At 39.6% G+C, this 20,676-nt stretch overlaps 1 protein-coding gene across 2 annotated transcripts in view; it reads left to right on the plus strand.

Moving 5' to 3' along the window:
• LOC140351324 (protein bicaudal C homolog 1-B-like) overlaps nucleotides 1–20,676 on the plus strand; it is a 70,290-nt gene that overhangs the window by 38,473 nt on the left and 11,141 nt on the right. For both annotated transcript variants that reach the window (XM_072437126.1, XM_072437127.1), the window contains exons 4-11: nucleotides 2,639–2,718; nucleotides 3,445–3,603; nucleotides 5,115–5,168; nucleotides 9,582–9,764; nucleotides 12,849–13,100; nucleotides 14,722–14,853; nucleotides 16,532–16,736; nucleotides 19,510–19,665. In XM_072437126.1, coding sequence (XP_072293227.1) covers nucleotides 2,639–2,718; nucleotides 3,445–3,603; nucleotides 5,115–5,168; nucleotides 9,582–9,764; nucleotides 12,849–13,100; nucleotides 14,722–14,853; nucleotides 16,532–16,736; nucleotides 19,510–19,665 — 1,221 coding nt within the window. The remainder of the gene's footprint in view (nucleotides 1–2,638; nucleotides 2,719–3,444; nucleotides 3,604–5,114; nucleotides 5,169–9,581; nucleotides 9,765–12,848; nucleotides 13,101–14,721; nucleotides 14,854–16,531; nucleotides 16,737–19,509; nucleotides 19,666–20,676) is intronic.

Genomic DNA, 20,676 nt, shown 5'->3' on the forward strand with positions numbered 1-20,676 from the left:
CCATAATCAATCATGAAAGCAGAGCGCGGCAGTCTGCTTTCAAAACGTGGGGGTGTTCTGCATCATGGCTGCAACACTCGTTAGGTCGGCCTAATGGTTGCCAGATGTGGGAGCAGGTTACAAGGGACACAAACAGAGAAGTTCTCCCTCTAGAGGCCAAAGCTGGTGCCAGCAGAGGAAGTGGTGGGATTCTATTGTTCACAGTAACAGCTGGTAATGAGAGCATTTCCTGGAACCATTGGTCCCCGGCTGCTATTTTATTCTCCTCATATTTTTCGATGCACAGGACTGCGGCGGCTTTCATCTTTTACTGTTCAATTGTGCTGTTCTTATCATACATTTGCCAAGAACCTCTGACAAAGCCTTAAAAGTACTTAATACTACAATTTCCACAACCACGCTATTACTACAAATACCAGTACTACTTGCTTTATAAAAACGTGTTGGCACTAGTCAGATGCAAAGAGCGTGCTATATTATTATCTGAATTAGGGTCATTTTACTATTATATCTTATCTTATCTTATCAAATACAAGTGGTGATAGTATTACCACTTCAATGACTCCAATATTATTATTACAGGTAAGTATATGACTAGGATTGTCAAAATGTTTCAGTTGAATCAGGTTACAATATAATCATAACAACTAAATAAATGAGAAAGAGTAATAAAAAGTTAATCTATATGTAAAGTACTAGTAGTTTTGGTGATGAATATCATTATGTTTCAGTTTGATTTCACAAAGCTAGACTTGTGAAAGAAAGCAAATTAAGGAGTTCAAGCGCCAACAACTGTTAGTATTAGTAAAATAATTTATTCTCATAGTAATCATAACACTAGAAGTTGATATTGTGACACTCTTATCTTTGCCTATGCTACTTTTGTTCAAACTACTACGTTACGCGAATTCGTCACCCAAACCCACAACCCTTTTTATTATGTCCTCTTTGTGAGTTGACGTTGGATTCCTATCTCCACCAAATCTAAACAAAATCAAATCATTTCCCTGGCTGTGCTGCTCAAAGGTCCTGGAATCGCAGGGGCGGACTTCTCGGAGGTCCTTGCAGCGCTGTAACAATAAATCTGTTTCAGTGGGTCCTGTCTGAAGGCTGCACCGTAAATCTGAGATGCTCTTAAAGTCTGTGTATGTGTTAGCAGGGCAGTTCCTGGAAGGGTCTTAGCCTACTTCCTGCAACTCGGTACAGTTAACACGGGGCCAGTGTGCGTTGTGTATTTGTGTTCTTAAGGGCTCTGGCGATCGTAAGGCCAGCTGTAGGCTTAAACAATGTGTAGCAGACGCAAGCATTAGCTTTTTTGTTTGGTTGTATTAACTGAAGGATTTGAACGCCAAGGATATTTCTGCAGGTATGATTTACAGTCAGCTTGTAACGTGTAACGTGACACAGCACTAGTAGTATAGGTGCTAAGTCAAGGGTTTGAATCTATTGATTGCTCTCAAATGAATGAAATGCTGACTAGGGCATGACATGGTGACATAGTGATCATCGGAGCTTGTATATTCTCCTGTGTTTAGGTTTTTCTAATCACACGATTGGTGCCAAGACATACAGTATTGTAGACAAAAGTTCACACATTATTTAATCCTGTTTTGAGCCTGGTTTATTGCTGTATTTCATGTAGATTTGGTATTGGTCATTGTTTTAGTCCTGGTTTATCCCTGATCTAGTCTTGATTTAGTTCCAGATTAATTTAGTCCCAGTTTTATTGTGGTGAGCAAATATTCTTGGTTTTATAAAGGTCAGAAAATAGATTTAGTTGTGTGCCATTGGACCCTTTAAAACTTCTGTCACTTTAACAATAATTTAATGAACAACCACTCATTGCGCTGTTCACTTTCTGCTCTCCTTCTGAAAATGTATGTTTTTATTATTGTGCATTGTTGTATGTTGCACCTTAACACCACAGCAACTTCCTATGTTAGGGCAATACAGCTTTTTCTGAATTCTTCTGAAATTCTTCTGATTCTAGTTGAAGTGATTTGTTGAATGAAGAAGTCACAATCACACTGTCATAACCTCAACTTTCAACCTTCAGTCTGAACATCATCGTATTCTAGTATTAAAATCAAGACAAATATATGTAATAGTAAAAGTATTTTCATTATTAATCTATAACTGTTGCATAAGAGGTTTATCTGAATATTTATCACTTACAAAATAATTGAAGTATGGCATCCTTTAGCTGAGTATGTTTGACTTTAGTTGCTGTAATTGCTTGTGATGCTGCGTTTGAAAAATGAGGCGTCATGTCTAATGCCTCTTCTATTGACGTCCGGTTATGCCTGACCAGTTCATCTCAAACCCTCTTCGCGTCACTGTCCACTGCTGAAGGACTGATGGCCTGCACACGCTCCCAAACCCCCCTCCCCTCCCTGCACTGCTTTGGTTACTCATCGACATAAATGAGACTTGGCACATATCAAAGCGCCAATTACTGTCCCTGTGACTTCTTTGATATGCTGTAATTTGTTAGCAAATGCACAATGCTGTCTCACGTTAGTTTATCGCCGTTTAACCTGTGTTGCTTGCTCATTTCATTAAAAAAAAAAACACTCACATTATATCAAATTATATTATATTTTATTATATTATGTATCTGTTTTGACTGTCCCTCCAGATCCACATATCAAAGTGTGCGGGAAAAGAGACAACGTAAGAGAAGCCAAAGAAAGAATCATGTCCGTCCTAGACACAAAGGTATAGTATTGTTTAATTTCTAATATTATTTATATATTTCTGTTCTCACCCTTTCCAAAGTATTTAGCAGAAACCTTTTATTCGTCTCCCGTCGTCAGAGTGACAGATTGCACTCTGTAGACTCCTATGGATTGGCAGTAATCTTCGGAGGCATTCACATCAAGGGCTCTGTCATGAAATGTGCATATTGGCTGCGTTCCCATAGCAACACAGAATCACATAGCATGATGGGAGCGCGGCAGCTCCCCCTTGGGGCAGACAGCCATTTGTGCATTCATCCCCAGAACACGTTTAGTTGTGCTTTTCAAATACATTTCCTGTACTGATACAGAGTGTAGGCTCAGTGGAGTACATTGTTTCCGTCATGAAATTAGAATAGGATTTTTAGAGGAGAATTTAAAATGATACTCCAACATTTTTGTTTTCACACTTATACGTAATAGTTATGGGATGAATCTTCTTCTGTTACTTTTATTAGTAGTCAACTGAAAAGGTGCATTTACCGCCACGTCTTCAAAGTATGTGTTTTACTCTATAAAGGAGCGAGAAAGAGAGAGCGAATCACAACGTCGTCATCTTAATAATGTGCCCTTTACTGACGCTCAGAATTAGGTTAGGTTAGTGTGGTTATTGACACCATGTGCTTGTCGTGTGGATGTATTGATTGGCTGCAGATGTTAGTTATTGGTCGTTGCTTCACCCGGGCCTGTCCTCTTGCCTCATTAGAGTAACAGGGTGACTCTGAAGATGGATGTCTCACACACTGAACACTCCCATGTCATCGGGAAAGGAGGCAACAACATCAAGAGAGTGATGGAGGAGACGGGCTGTCATATCCACTTCCCCGACTCCAATCGCAACAACCAGGCAGAGAAGAGCAACCAGGTACATTCACGCTCACGAGTCTGTTTACAGCAGCCAGTGGTTCACAAAAGCCCTTATCTATTTATACATTCTACATTTGATTTAAGGGCAAAACATAAATCACCTCATCTTACGCAAAAGCAATTTGTTCTTTTCAGAATTACAGTGGTATAATTGTTGTGTCATTAATTGCAATGCTTAAATTAAGGAAGCTATGATTAGAGGTGGGACATAAATATTTAAAAACAAATGTAACATCACATTTGCTGTTTTAAAAATTAAAAAAAAGGCTGCAAAAGAAACTGAACCACAGTAGAATCTTTGAAGATTATAAAGTGATGTTTCTCCACCTTTGGGGTTAAAGAAGACATTGTGCTTTTGTCTGCCATATAGTTATAATATGACACCTTTGCATCATTATTTTGTATTTTGGACATTTTGAATCACAGTATTGCTCATAAATGTCATCACAACAAGGCTAGTTCACGGGCCATCCTGCAGCTCCAACTATGGATAATTGCAGTTTATGGTAGGCAAGCTGGAGATTTTATTTTTTATTTTTGTTTGTTACGTTTAAGAGAAAAAGATTGGAGCAAGAAGTAAGAAAAGAGCAATAGACTTTGGTTGAGATATTTTGAATAATATGTCTCCTTCAATTTGACTGGCCATTCGCATTTTGTGTAGAACTTGAGCCTGAACCAAGATATATTTTAATATTCTCTGATTATCCAGATAATCATTGAGATGTGTTAGTTTGTTGGAGCAAATGTTCTGTTTCTGCTATTCGACTAACTTAGTAATGTAAAAACCATGTATAATACTATATTGAACGTATCCACCTTTTAACCCAGTTCATCCAGACACATTGTTTCTAGTCTTTCACCAACTGATCCTTCTGCTATTCCACTTCTCTGACTTCTGACTAACTTGGGTCGGTGGGATGCTGAAAACTGCCAGCTGTTTTGATTGGCTCAGCCTTCGGGAAAGCTCGATGTTTTAGCTGGCCTCACTTTAAGAGTGAGGACGGCGGCGCAATTACCGTTCCATCAAGGTGTAGCGTGAGCAGTTGAGTTAGCACGCAGCGTGGCACATCATCAGTCATCGTCTGTGCCAGGTGCTCCTCTGTGCACCTCCCAAAGAAATGCACTGACAAGCTGCTCAGATATATGGCTTATTTGATAATAAAACTGAATGAATGACCTACCCAAATGCCACAACTACTATTAATATTGTTGTTTCCATCACTTTTAGTTGTATTATTCTAGTAAGGTCAATGTGGCTGAGCATATTTGTCAGATCCTTAAATGACCCCTCAATCAATGCCTGAAAATTTGGTGTACTTTTATAAAAATATTATTGAAAAGGTTTTAGGTTTCGCCCAATTTGAGATCTGCAATGCATCTTCTTCAGTTCCACAATTTAACTTGGATAACATTTGACCATTTCCATATTTCTGTTGACCATAACTGTGGTTGATTGAACTGTGTTGGCCCTTTGTATCTTGAAATAACCAGGTTTTGTGTGGTGTCCAGGTGTCCATCGCAGGTCAGCCAGCAGGAGTGGAAGCAGCGCGGGTAAAAATAAGGGTATGTATGATTTCTGTTTTTAGAGCTGCACTCCACCCAGAAAACATCCTTCAGTTATCACAGACTCCCCCTTCAGACTGACAAAATGATCCTATTATTCATTGTCATGACATGTAAATACCCTAACTCTTATTTCTTTTCCATTGAATTCAATAAGAAAGCCATTAAGAACCATGAACTTTACCATTAGGACATATACACGTCTTTGCATTATTGGATCCTGGCTTTATTGTTGTAGGTGTTGGTTTGAATTGTTGGATTATTTCTTTGACCAAGAAAAATGCACATGAAGCGCTCAGAAGTGAACAACCTGGAAACTTGGATTTAAACTGGTCCCATCTTGACTTCATCTGCGTCACTAAAATGAAAGCCAAATGGTTTAGTCCAATACAAATTTGTAGAGGTCATGACTCTAAGATTTTGCTTGTAAGAGTTCTGCTTACGTTTTGGAAATTGTAGAATTAAATTAAATGAATAATAGAGGATTTTTGGTCTTATTTCCTCGTGGCGTGGACAGCCCAGTAGTTCTTCAACATGTCAATCATTCCCTGCGTGGTACTGCACACCTGCAGCCTCGTTCCCAGCATAGCAGCACGTTTCCCTGGCAGCGCTTGCATGGTTTATATGCCGGTGTGTGTTTAGCGAGTTCCTTCAGTTACAGTACAAAATGACGACAGAGAGACAGTGTTCGAGCCCAGAAGAGACGGAAATCTGCGAAGACGAGAAATAAATAATAAACAGACGCACGTGTAGCAGCGGGGCTGTTGTGTGCTCATGCACGAGGTTTGATTGTAGGTGGCCTCTCGGAAAGAACTGGAGGGTGGGGGTGAGTGTACGCATGGGCTTTTTAAAAAAGGGACTAACAGTCGCTTAAGTTCTCAAATCAGCGAAAAATCCTCTATTATTCCTTCAATTATACATTTGTAGTGTCTCCTTTTCTTCAAGGACATAGTTCTGCATTTTCAGAGTCAGAAAAGGTTTATTGCCATTGTCAATGAACAAAATTCACAAACATAGGAACTTGCTTTGGTGACATAAAACAATGAAGAATAACAAAGCAACATATTTAAAATATAAGTTATAGACTCCTGGAAAAATGTGGGTTTCCAAACTACTTCTTGCCATTATGTTTGAAAATATCTAACATTTATATTGATAGATAATTTCATCAAAAATCTGGACATCCTTCAGATTTATAAAAACTACTGTATATAAAGACTTGTGTGGTATTACTTCTGACTGTAAACAAACACTCCGACAGCCAGCCTTCCTCATGAGGGCAGCTCCAGGGGCAGATTATTTTGCATTCAGGCAAAGTCCAGCACTTCCTCTGGGCCGCAGGCACCATTCCTGGCTGACGATCCAACCACTTCCTCTTGAACCATAGTAAAACTCAACTTAGACCTCGGTCTCTTTGGCTGCCTCATGCTCAGCCTATTTCACAGTCCTTTTTATTTCTCAAGTTTCTGTCTGACTGAAAGGCTGACCCATCGCCTCCTACACGAGGACTGACCAAAACTAACAATGCTGAGGACGACTGAGTGAGAGAGGAGTGTAAGTAGAAAACTTATATCTGTGAGGTGTTTGGTGGAATCCACTGGCAGGCTGTGCTTAAGGCTGTTTGTACAAGCACGTAACGTCGGCCAGATCATCCACTAGTTTCTTTGTCTGGAAAAAGTGTTCCGAATCTGACCTTAGCATTGATGGACCAAAGGGTTTTTATTCTAGGCAATAGAGAAGCAGAAACGTGTTATTGTTTCCAAAGAACACATCGAGGGGATAAGAAGGGTGGATCAAAAGCACATTTCCTTGACTTTATTAAATAAAGCCTGACACTGATACCTATCACCATCCCATTTAACCTAAGCTGAAAGGTGAAGGCACGACCGCTCTAGTGTCCGGAGCAACATTCCAGCATTATTTTATCACTGTACCTTACATTTCCTCTTCACTTCACAATGCACTAACTGTGCATCTCCGACAAGTCAAGACAGTGTTTTCTGTACATTCTTAAGACAATGATTGGATTTTTTAAAATCCGATTTATAACTAATTGTTTCTGTGACTGCTTGTCACATTACATTAACTTATTACATTTTTGAATGTGTTGCCAGTTTATGGTATTACTTTACTTATACATATTAAAGAACGCACAGTATATTATGTACTAGTGCCATAACCCTGATCTGGACTAACTCTGTATATAGTGTGCTCTTGTACAACTTTTTTTTTTAAATCAGCCTATTTTGTATTCGTAATAAAAGGGTTACTGTGTTAGCAGGTAAGACTTAGTTCCCCCTTATCATTCTCTGTTCATGTAGTTCACAGGCCACAGTTCAGTGGTGGGTGGTCCTGAGACCACAGCCTCTGGAACCAGAAGAGGTTTGTTTGTTTGTGGCTTTCCCAGAACAATGCTGCGAGACTCGACCACTGGAGCCTCTCACTCAAAGTCCATACTACCCACATCATTTAAAGGCTGAGGCTCATTTCAGTTGGTTGCTGAGGTGATCAGACATTGAGAAGGAGATGACAGACAGGTGATGAATGTTTCATTTTTTTGCAGAGTCTGGATCATTGATGCATTTACACAGTACACTCATGAGACGTGTGGCAGGTAGACGTTCTAGAAAAGCTGAGCTCAGCGGCCCCTTAAATCAGTCCATTCTTCATTGAGAGCCGGCTCCTGCTGCTCTGCTTGTACTCTGCCGTGTTTCCCTCACCACTGACCTAAATTTCTGAAGCCCTCAGAGAGCCTGTGCTGAAGCGTGATATAATTGTAAGGCCAAGCACATATGGGACTGATCAAGGGTGCATTTCTTTGGTTGGAGCAATTCATGCTGCTTGCCCTTCACTGGCAGCCAAAACCGGAGTGGCACTCTGCCCAAGATCCAGTGTTTGGATAACACACTCGGCATATGTGTGTCTGTGAATGGGCGTGTTCCTGTAAGATTTCTCTGGTGTACATGTCTAACTATGTGTACTTTTAATCTCAGCCCGTTTGTCTAAAAGGACTAAATAAGTAAGACTTTTATTGCTACTTTAACTTAATGGCATATTTAAATGAACATGAACAGGTATTATTTTTACAAATGCCTTTAACAATATACACATTTCAACAAATTTGCCTCACTTTAAGAATCAATTTTACCATAGAATTTTGGCAATGATTTCTGCAGGTGGCTTACACTTACACTGGAGTTCACCTGCCTTTACTATACAGTATTGGTTTGGTTTTAGATGTGGATGTAAAACATAAATTAAATCTAAAGAGCATGCATTTATATAAAGAAGTTTGATTATTAATCTGCCTGTGAAAGATTCTATGCCCTCAGTGTTTTTGTTATAGAATATATACCGCACACATACTAGGTGTAAGTCACCACAGACTAGAGCTGGGTTTCGATTCAAATTTCAAGAATCGATTTGATTCCGATTTTTACGTTTCAAAATTGTTTTTTTCCGATTTCTCAGATTCCATCCGATTCGCTCCGATTTCGATCTGATTTCCGATTGGATCCGATTTCGATTCGATCCGGGGGTTAATGTTATTAAAAATGAAAAATGTATTTGAACCGTTTCCTTCACTTCATGACTGTGTAGAGAAGCAACATATTAAAACTAGTAAGGTTAAGGGTCAATCTACCTTCAAGAAAGATAATCCAGGAGTCCTGAATTATCTTTCTTGAAGGTAGATTGAAGTTCACTGAGGGAAATGTAGAAAATAATTTTAATTTAAAAAAAAAAATAGAAAAATAAAGAAAAATAAATTAAAAAATCGATCTTTGGACGTACAAGTCATTAATATGTGAAATCGATTAAAAATCGGAAAATCGATTATTTCAACCCAGCTCTACCACAGACAGAACAAAACTCAGTGAAAAAAACGTTATAAAGAACTTTTGGAAGAACTTGCCTTTACAGGTCACGTTGTGTGATTTCTATCAGTACAAAGCCATTTCTCCCTCTCCACAGAACATTTAACCAGCGTGCGTTGTGTGTACATAGCACGCCTCGCCTTGTATTGATTATTCTCTCATACTGGAGTCTCATTCTGCCGCCTTTCACTAAATAAAACCTTGTTTTGTCTGAATGTCAATGCATATAAACCCAGCCTCCCTTTTAGTCCAAGTCCAGCTGGAGCCAATCACACGTAAAGCATAAAGGTGATAAAAGCTACTGGGCGTGCTAAGCCTTCTCCATTGTAGACAATAATTGGTACACTTCACTTTTTGCATGGCACCACTGACAGCCTAATGATAAGCCTTCCAACTTCACGCCGCTGCACTGTTCGGGCGGGCAGCATTTTTTGACTGAAATTGAAAGTATTGGTGGACGTCGGTGTCACCCAGATGTTTTGCTTTTCACTGACTTTGTGCGCCCACTTATTTGGCACTTTTCTCCTTTCTGTTTCAGGAGCTCCTTCCTTTGGTCTTGTCGTTTGAGCTTCCAGCCATCATGCAGTCGGACCCCAGCTCGCCCACCGTCCAGCACATCTCGCAAACGTACAACCTCACTGTGTCCTTTAAGCCCCCGACTCGCCTCTACAGAGCGACGGGAGTGGTGCGCGGCTCACAGAATAACGCCAATGCGGTTAAGGTATACAAATACATGTTTGAACTCAATTTAGAAAAGTTAAGAGTGTCTATATTAGCGCTGCAACTAATGATTATTTTGTCAGCAATCATTAGCTCTATTTTTAGGTTTTTAAATACATTTTTAACCAAATAAAGGTTGAAATATGATGACATAAGGAGTATTTTCGGAACAGTGTACTATAGTTTATTCTTTTTGGACATTTTGATATAATTTTAGCACTGTCTTTGTTATAAAAGGTTTTGTGATTTAGGTTGCGTTCACAATACAAATAAAAGCAGACTCGGGGACCAAAGTTTCAATACTGTCTCTCTGAGCTGGTCCAGTTTGCGTTCACAATACTTTTATCAACTAAATGTCCAGAAAGACACATCTCCACCTTGCCCGTTGAGGCGCTGTGTACAATATCAGCCAAAACAAACTTGGAGCGGGACTTAAGCAATGTTTGGATTCATTCTTTGGCTTTTACCCCACAACCTGCCCCTCATGTGCAGCTCAATGAGAGCTGCAGCCGAGGCAGAGCGTGGATATGTGTTTGTATGTCAGGAGGACAGGTGAGTGACAGGCGAGTGACAAGTAACTATGAGCCGGGCTGAATGTTTTGGATCGCTTGTATGCCCAGGGTAAGGAAAATGTGATCAAAATCTCAGCAGTTTTGTAAACACAAGCTGTGTGGGTAAAAGTGATGCTTTCAGAGCTTATTACTGGCTGTACATCGGCCACTTTTCCCATGTGAAAGCCAGCGTAGGTGTTGTTTTATTTTATTTTTTTTGGCTCCATTTAGCTTTAAAACATTGTTATTTTTGCAAGCATAACAGTAATCATAATTAAATCAATCTCCTGTTACTTTTGTCCCGTTATCGATCTCACTCAGGAGTTTATTTTGACACGTGCATCTCTTTGGTTTGTTTCTGGTTTGATTCTATCGAACCAGAGTTGGCTTCTTTGGTCCAGATCAGACTTCAATTGCCCCCTTACAGTCTATAGTCCAGATATTTAAAAAAAACTATGATCATATTTTGGCCCATAGCTTTTAGTAGACAGGACAGAAGGGAAGTCACGACACTGCAGATGCTGCACATGGAGCCTGGCATATGTGCTGCCGCCTTAACCACTCGACCACCGGGCAGAACAACTATGATTATTTTGTATTGTCGGTTTGTAACAATTAGTTGGTTAAACAGTGCAACTCTAGTCGTCATTACATTTGGGATACTCTTCCTGATACGACTGTACAAATAATTGCTCCCACATCTAAAATCTCTGCAGGCTGCAATTTCCCAGGGAATAGAATGGCCCTTAATCAAAATAGCATGTCTTTGTATGAAAAGAAAGAAAACTGCTGCGAAAAATTTTCTTTGTTCACATGTTTTCACTTTTCAATCTTAACAATAATGCTTAAAAATGTCTACCAGCAACTGTCAGAAAAAGGGCAATAAGATGTTGTTTTATATTCTGAGCCATAAGTCCTCACACAAAGGTCTTTATTCAGGTTTAAGAGTGGCATACAGAGAAAACTGTATATTTAAAACATCGTACTGACTGATCTGGGTGTGTGGTCAGTTAAATATCACCTTTATTGTGTGTTTTGTGAGAGTGAAACCTTGTGTGTCACTTCTACATCTCGAACTACCTTTCTACATTGCACATGTCTTCCTCCCGGCCACCTGTCAGAAAGTGTTTCCTGTAGATAGACGTTAAGCCTCACCAAACCTGTCAGCATTTCACACTTTTTGAACTATAAAACTGTTTCATTTCAGCTGGTCGACTTGTCTTCAGTGGCTGCCATGACTTTGTGCTGCTTTTGTATTTGTTAAATCCTTTCTCAAGCCTCCACTTTCTCTTTGTGTTGATTTGAAATGGGTTTGCTGCTTGAGAATGGTAATCATCAGACTGCATATACACATGTCTGAGCAGTGGCATTTAGCTGAGCTGTGGTTTGGGAAACGCAGCCCAAGAATCTTCTGATTGTCTCTGCCAGTTAATCCCGCTCTGCCTTACTGGCCTGTGTTTAGTTTACCAGAAAATATATTTGTGTACATTATACATGCTGCTTTTCTGTGGCCCACATTAGATCATACCTTTCATCTGTATACTTTAAATTTGGTTGTGGAGACTGGCACTTCTCTGCACATGTGGTGAGGGTTCGGTCATGAGCTGGAGCAGTGCCGCAGGAGGCCAGAGGATTACAGGAATGTTTATTTATGCAGTGCTGATGTGAGACCCTTCAAACACCTCTGAGCATGGCCAAAACCACTGTGAAAGACTGGCCACGGAGCATAGACTGCTCTTCCATGTTGGAAATGCCTCACTTGTAAGGCCAAGTGACGGATTACAGAACCACACTGGAGAAAGAGGAAAGACTGTAGTCGAAGAATGGAAAGTGCCGTATTTTCTTTATGAAATTGTGAATACAAGCAGTGGAAATAAGTTTCTTCCGCTGGGTGGCTGGGCGCTCCCTTAGAGCTAGGGTGAGGAGCTCAGTCACTCGGTAGGAGCTCGGAGTAGAGCCACTGCTCCTCCACATGGCTCGGGCATCTGGTCCCGACTGTCCTGTGTCCTGGGAACACCTTAGAATCCTCCGGAAGAGCAGGAGGAAGTGTCTGGGGTGAGGGATTTCTGGGCCTGCTCAAACTGTTGTTTTATCGATCTTCAGAAACAAAACATTGTCAATTTATTTTTTCATTGTTACAAACGTTTTATATATATATATACATAACATATTTATATAAACGTTATATAATTCTTACAATTTGGAAGCTAACATTTAACTATTATCCAGCCTATCCATACCTGCTGGTATGACATAATTTAATTTGATGGTACTTTTATAAATAAATACTCTCTTTGCACACTTTAAAAGTGTTCAAAAAAACTGTGCTACCATCTCACCAAAAACTGTACTTGTCTGCTGATGCTTATTATGATGAAACACGCTCTGTGGTATTGTCCAAGAAAAAGATGGTTTGACATTTAGTGATGTGGCGTGTCGTCTTTAAACCTGCCTGATGATTGATTACAGCAGACTGCTCCATGAAGCCTCTGACTGCTCCGATGCTCATTACATTGTCCTGCTTGTGTTCCCAGAGGGGCACGGCCCTGCTGCTGGAGCATCTGGCGGGCAGCCTGGCCAGCACCATCTCAGTCACTACCCACCTGGACATCGCACCCCAACACCACCTCTTCATGAAGGGACGCAACGGCAGCAACATCAAGCACATCATACAGAGAACGGGGGCTCAGATACACTTCCCCGACCCCAACAGCCCCCAGAAGAAGTCCACCGTTTACATCCAGGGCACTATTGAGTCAGTGTGTCTGGCACGGCAGTATCTCATGGTGAGTATTTGTAACATAACTGCTCCAAAATATGACTTTGTAATTTCATTTATACACATCATCATTTTTGGTTCAACCTCAGAACTTGTTGATACAATTACACAACATTTTGCTGATTTATTTTATTGAAACAACTAAACTACTCAAACATACCAGGGTCAACCTAGGAAAACAACAGATACACTTTCTTCACTTTCCGCATTTTGTGATAAAATTAAAGCTAATATTTATAGTAAATTTGTATGACACTAATAAAGTGTTATTGTTAAGTCAAATTAATCACAATAAATTATTTTGTTGCGCATTAATGCAGATGTCAGCATATTCCTCCCTCCCTAAGCCCAAATGGTCAAATAAAGCACTATTTAGGAGCAATAAAAGCCTTATAATAAGTGAATTTAGTATTGATAAAAAAGGTTAATCTCTTAAGCACTAGTTAGTTATTCTCTCAGCATTTTTGCTCAAATTATTTTAGAAATTAAATCTGAGTCTCTCTGGATTTTGGGTGCTCTTCAGGAATGCAGTTGATTTCTTGTCAAATGTGTGAGTTACACAACATCCTGCTTGCGAATGTTAGATTGTATAAATTATTAACAGCCACATACATGAACTCAGTTGAATTTGTATCTGAATCCGTTTGGCTGGGGTCCGTATACAATCATTTCAGTAACGAGAGCGGATGCGGTTATTCCATCCTATAATTCCGAGTCAGTACACGTACATTTTCATGACCAGAGCCTTGGATTTAAGCGCCTGCTGGTTCATAATGTTTTGTGGTTATTCTTGACTTATTGCCCTTGACCACAAAGCTATCCTTATTGGAACAACTGGGAATCACACTCAAACGCCAGTTCAGAAAAATGCGCAGAAAGGATGGCTCTTTAATTACATTTGGTTAAAACTATGGCTGAGCTGGAGGATACTGGACAACTCACCCGTAAACATATCTGGCTCTGCATTTTGACTTCCATAATTCTGCCTGCCTCTCCTTTGTCTGCGGTCTTCCAATTTGGCCCCAGAGACACTTAGCAAATGCCAGAGCTGTTGCACTGACTAAACACAACTTTCCCAAAGTCTGAACTGGGCACGATAGAACCCTCAGTCTGGACAATAACAGACAGATAATGTACGTGAAGCGATTTGGTCCCGCTGAGGTACGCACACAGGGACCATTTATAGCGTCAGGGAGTTTTAATGGATTTTGCAGAACAGTGTAAACATAGACGTATAGTACAATGCGTCCCTTCCACTGCCCTTTGTGATTGGGCCTCTTCATCGGACAGTAGATTACAGCTCCAAGCTTGACGAAGCCAGTCTGGGCTCATTCTTTTGTCGCTAATTACACCCACTTACCAAAAGTTTTCAGCAGTTCACCCAAAATATAGTCGTTTGTGGCGCTTGTGGTGTGGCTGCGATCATGCAAAACAGAATGGTGGAGGAGGAATTCCCCAGATTTCAGAGTGGAATCCAGCTAAGAATAGTATTTGTTGATTTAAGATGATTTATAAGAAGGTCAATGTTTGATCAAATATAATAAAGATGTCAGATATGGTAAGACAAAGGATTGCATTTTACTTCTGGAATGACAAAAGAACATGTTTTTTGTTTTTCCATGACACAGGGTTGTTTGCCACTGGTCTTAATGTTCGACATAAAGGAAGATATTGAGGTGGAGCCGCAGTGTATCACAGCGCTAATGGAACAACTGGATGTCTTCATCAGCATAAAGCCTAAGCCAAAACAGCCAAGCAAGGTTTGTCACTCACACGCTCACCACGTATTTAAAAAAAACCTGATGCCTACGAAGCAAACTGCACTGGTAAAGTCACACCTCTTGTTTGTAAAACCAGCATCTGAACTGTTTAAAGTCAACGTCAGGCGAATCAAATAGGAATGAATTACACTAGTGTGCCAGACGCTCTCTTTACTATTGGACTGAAATAAATTATAGATGGTCATGTCACATTTCATCACCATTTTTGTTCAAAACTGGAGCTCAAAACCAAACAGGAAATTTGCCATTCCCACACTGTGCAAACTCTTGTGAAAGTATTGGGCCGCACACAGCCCTTCTCGCATGCTTCCCCTGATCCTTGCAAACCCTCAGTCATCAGTTTACGCTCCATCTAGTCCAAGTGAAAACTAGTCCTCTGTCACAGGCATGCATTGACTTCACAGCGCTGCTCGAATGCATACTGATTTACAAGCATTTTAACACCTGTTGGACACATGTGCTTCGCTCCAAACCAGACGTTGAAGTTTGCCTTGGAGCGCTGCTTTTTTATTCATAATTCTTACTCCGTTTGGCCCACAGACGGTAGGTATCTGAAAACCCATGTCCGGCTCTGACTGAGCCAAGGCCCAGTGCCCGTGCCTGACAGATCCATGGAGACTCAAAGGTGCCAGTGTAAACACCAGCCCACTCTGTAGAAATACTTCACTTAAACATTTTAATGAGGGCAGCAGTAAGCCAAAAGGCACAGTCCAATGGCACGAGGTCGCCTCTTTGTTGCCGACATGTTGGCACGGTCAAAAAGGCAAAGAATGCACGTTAGAAAAATGGAACGTGCTCGGAATACATTCAGCTGAGAATTTAGCAAAATGGAGAAGGGAAAGTAGGATTTGGTCCCAGGTTTTGTTTTTTCATCAGTTTCTCCTTATGTGGAAAAGTGTTCAATTTCATGCTCTGAAAAAAATAAGATTAAACAAATGATGAATAACATATGTTTTGTTTGTTTATAAGATAACGCTTTAAAATAAGGTTCCTTTGTAAACTATTTATATAGACTATTTTTACGCACTTTTAAGGCATTTACTAGTATTTTATCACTTGATTATTGAAAACAGTTTAAAAAGCAGCTTTTTTATACTATATTTCAACATTTTGTACATGGTTTATTAACACGTTTAGTGTTAACGGCTTATTAACATTTATAAGCCATCTACAAACGCTAGGAATTGCTTGAAAAGTGATTATAAGCAAATAACTAGTGCTTACGAAGGAACCTAAGACTTTTCCGTAACTGTTGTTTTAACTATTGTGATAAGGATTGGTGGATTATCTTAGTTCTTGATCATTTAACAAAGTCTCAAATATTGACGACTATATATAAATTGTTGACTAATACGAACACATTTCTTACACATCTATCACCTAAATCGGGCAGATGGTTTGTTATGCAATTGATTATGACTTTGCTCTCACGTCTCCCCATTCCTCCCACACAGTCCTGTTCACCCTCCTAATCTGAGCTTAATTCCCCTCTTCCTTCCTCCGCTCTGTGTTCGTCTCCCCCTCGTCATTCCCTCACTCCTTATCTCTGATGCCCCCCCCCCCCCGAGCTCTCTGCCCCCCGAGCTCTCCGCCCCCCCGAGCTCTCTGCCCCCCCGAGCTCTCCTCCTTTGGTTTCACGCCTGTGTCTTTATTGCAGTCGGTGATAGTGAAAAGTGTGGAGAGAAACGCCGTAAACATGTACGAAGCCCGGAAGTTCGTCCTGAGGCTGGAGAGCAACGCCGTGTCGTGCTCATCGCCCCCCATGGCAGTGAACTCCGCCCCCAACGGCCCCTCCCCCTCCCTCATCTGCCCTGTTGGCCTGGACATCCTGGCCTCAGCTGGACTGGGGCTCAGCAATCTGGGTAAAGAGCTGCATTTAGATGAAGAGTTTAAGAACATTATGTCTGACTGAGGTCACGGCAGAAGCTTCATTTAATCAGTTTGGAGCTACAGCATTTCACTTCCATTATTTTTACAGTTATAGAATTCTGTTTTTTGAAAATCCACTTTACTGCACAAGTATAGGGTGGTATAACAGGATTGAAATAGCGCGGTAACAAAACGATTAACTGTTGTAATTTCACAGTTAGTACTAATTGAACACATGCATAATTATTTTATTTTATTTTATTGTAATATAAGACTGTAAATTACCAGGAAATATGGTGAGCATCAAGGCCACAATATGGAAACAGGGCTGCAAACTGCATTTATCTCATTACCATAGAATTTACATCCACTTACCTTGACTTATTATGCTAAAATTAAAAATGAAAAGTAAAATTGACTAATTTAACTCTATTGATTAAATATTTTCATTTATTTAAAGATACCAGTTGTAATAGTAATTGTTGACAATGTACAGGCAAACATTTCCCCAAATTTTTATATCACAAACCCATCAATGAAACTAAGGTTGTTAATGACCTGGTCGATAATGTGCAATCGTCCTAGCTTTGTTCAAAAGTATTCCATCACCTTCTGAAGAAAGTGTGTTGGATTATTCATTACCATGGTTTAGATAAGAATAATTGCTCATTTGAACTCATAGTTGCAATTTCATAGAATGCAGAAATTCTTCTTGCATACTGAGGAGTCTAAGCATGAATGCAGTGACTGGTTGTTCTATGTCTCAGAAAAGACAAGCTTGTGATTGCAAACAACTCTAAATGCATGAGTCTCCACGAGGGAGCTAATGTGCTCATAAATCATTGTCACTCAGATCTGGGCAGGCTGCACGCTGAGACTCTCCTTCTTAGTAAAAACATCTACCCCTGATATCTTAGTGCCAAGCATTCTCTGCAATCTTCTGCCGCTACATCATAACGACCAGTGTTCTTACAGACTGCTACACATTAACTAAAGCATACATCAGAGTGTGCACCTGCTTAATGTATGCGTCACCCTCCAGCCTGAGCTACATGCAAATCTCATGTGCATTCAGTGCCCAGCCGACCATCACAAAGTACCCTCCGTGTAGTAGACGTGTGAGGGAATCATGGGTATCTTAAAGCAGTTATGGCCACACGAGGCGGCGTTTAGCTGACCTCTGCACACAGCCATGGAGTTCATACTGGAACACTACACTTTTTTGTCCAACAGTTATTTTAATATTTTTTTAGCAAGAGGAGTGTTGGTATAACCCTGAGACACCCGCTTTTATGTAAAATGGTCTGGCAACCCGATTCCTCAGTATGACAAATGTAATTCATCAAGCGCAGTAGAAATAGCAGATAGTCCAGTCAGCTGGCATGATGTATAGTATGGGTTTAACTGTAGAATCAAGTGAGTTCACCTCACTGCAGTGCTGCTGCTACCTCCAGGCTACCATAGGATCCGCAGCTTTTCCTGTTGCATATTTGCATTTTTTTCCTTCAGATATTCTCTTATCTGGAGTTAGCATAAAACACACTGGCCCTTAATATATAGTAAGTCAATGATTTATAGATTTATATGAAATATTGGTAGATACAGATGTACTTTAGATTAGATGTGAACAATGACATTAGCTTAGGGGATTTTACCAGACACGAGGTGAAACATGCAAACTCCACTCGAAACTCCAGAATGACCCAGAAACGTCTTGCTGTGAGGCGAGGGTGCTATAGCCACTGTGGTCAACATATCAAAATATTCATCACCTTTAAATTGTTCTAATAGTTTATTGTACAACATATTTTAGAAAGTTGCCAAAAAGCTGATGTATTTAATTCAGTGATTTTTCGTTTAGATTTTTTTGACAATTGACTAAAAAATAAAATACAAATTATACAATATTTGAACCTCAACCAAGACATTAACAAGTATATGTTTTAATTAGGAGTTAGCGATAGTGACATAAATGAATATCTAAATTTTTTAAGTGTTTTTGTCCTGTAGGCTTTACATGACGATATTATCAAAATTGTCCCCCCTGAGTTTTAACACTTTTCAGCAATTTTTTTGATGAATTGGGAAAATTACTATTTCCGAATGGTAAAAAATGTATGGAGATATTTATTTTCTAAAAAAAATATATATATACACTCCTACTTTTACTTGATTAGAATAAAATGCCGTAACAATGACAGCATAATTTTTTTAGAGGTCTAATCTCTTTGTACAGTAGAAATAATCTCTGTCTACTTTAGTGTAACCCAAGGGCCGTGATGAAGTTGTGGAACCACATCCTGGTCCAAAGTAATTGCTACATGCTTGTCTTCCTCCGATTACAGAGAGTTTTGCCAAAAGAATCCCTGGCCTTATTCCTGGAGTAAATCTAGCCCCTGTTTAAAGCCACAGACCTGATTCTCTCTGTTTTCATACACAGTGTTTGGGTCTAGCCACCAAGCCCCACATTGTTGCTCCTCTGTACCGTGTATTTGTATTTGTGTTTTTTGTGATTAAGGACACACTAGACCTATACTTTGCGTCCGTGACCTTGTAGCTTTTCAGAAATCCGTTTGAGGTTTTCTTGCCTGGTCGATGGCAATTTGATGAAATTCCTTTTAAATAGTTGGACAACCAAGATTATTTTTGCGAGCCCGATGAAACATGTGATTAAGCTGAAAAATGTCTCCGTTCTTTGACAGGACCACCACTGATTTGAGCGTTTTCTACTTACAGCATCTCTCCATACTGTTGTCTCCTCTTTAGGTTTTCTGAGTGCAACAGCGCCTCACTCTCTCAGCAGCTCCCCCAATGCAGTGCTCAACAGTTTAAACAGCTCCATGAGTCCTCTGCAGACCCCTAGTCCCACCACCCCAGTGCACTCCGCCTCCATGTGGCCAAGCTCTCTCACCAGCACCCAAGGTCAGCCACACCACTGTATTTCATAATATAATGTCTGAAAAACTCATTGCATGGATAAATGTATGAAAATTTTTGCCCAAAGATTTTTGCCCAGATAAACTAAACCAAATTAATGTATGTGAGAATATAACATGTTGAATTATAGAAGAAATATCCATGGGTCTCAATAACATAACTTTTGTTGACTTTTTACCATCGAAAACAAGCTATTTTGTTTTAAATGGTTGATTTCTAGTCCTCATTAATACACATTTATATGATATTCTATTTATTATTTACTCATGTATATTGTTATATCCAATTATAATTATCCTAATTTGATAACAGACTAGAAAAATGTATCAACAGGGACTTCCCAATGTAAAGAGAAATGTTGTAATTTGCAGTAAAATAGATTGATTGTTAATCAGCCTTGGAGTTGATTTATAGCTTGATTGTTTCACATAATTATGAGCTAGTGTTGTCACGGATCTAACATTTCAAACCTAATTAGAGAAAGGCTCTATAGCGAATACAGATTTCAATACCACAACAGACACAATAGAATGTATTATATCTCAAAATACTAGTATTTTCTAAATGTTGCTATGTGTTTGTATCTTATAAAGTTCAATATTTTTCTAAAACTGTTCAGGAAAAAGGTCCTTTTTTACAATATTTTTATTTAGTATCGAAACTCGCTCAGATGAGTATCTAGTTCCGATATTAGATTGAGTAGAATCAGAATCAGAAAAAACGTTATTGTCATTGTTAGTGATAAAAATTCACAAACTAGGAACTTGCTTTGGCGTGAAGGTGCAACATACAACAATGGATAATACATAATAATTGCAAAATATATCCAATAATGCATGCATATAATAAATAAAATTACTAATAGGCTTAATGTACCTTTTAGTATTGATTAGTATATTTTCTATACTCTTGACAACTAAATGAAGTAGATAAATGTGTCTAATGTCACTCATATCGGACGTGTCTAACAGTAAACGTGACTGTATCATTGTGCTT

This window comes from Eucyclogobius newberryi, unplaced genomic scaffold, assembly GCF_026437365.1.
Source record: "Eucyclogobius newberryi isolate DKJ021-1_F unplaced genomic scaffold, fEucNew1.0.hap1 SCAF_8, whole genome shotgun sequence".
In the NCBI taxonomy this organism is placed as follows: domain Eukaryota; kingdom Metazoa; phylum Chordata; class Actinopteri; order Gobiiformes; family Gobiidae; genus Eucyclogobius; species Eucyclogobius newberryi.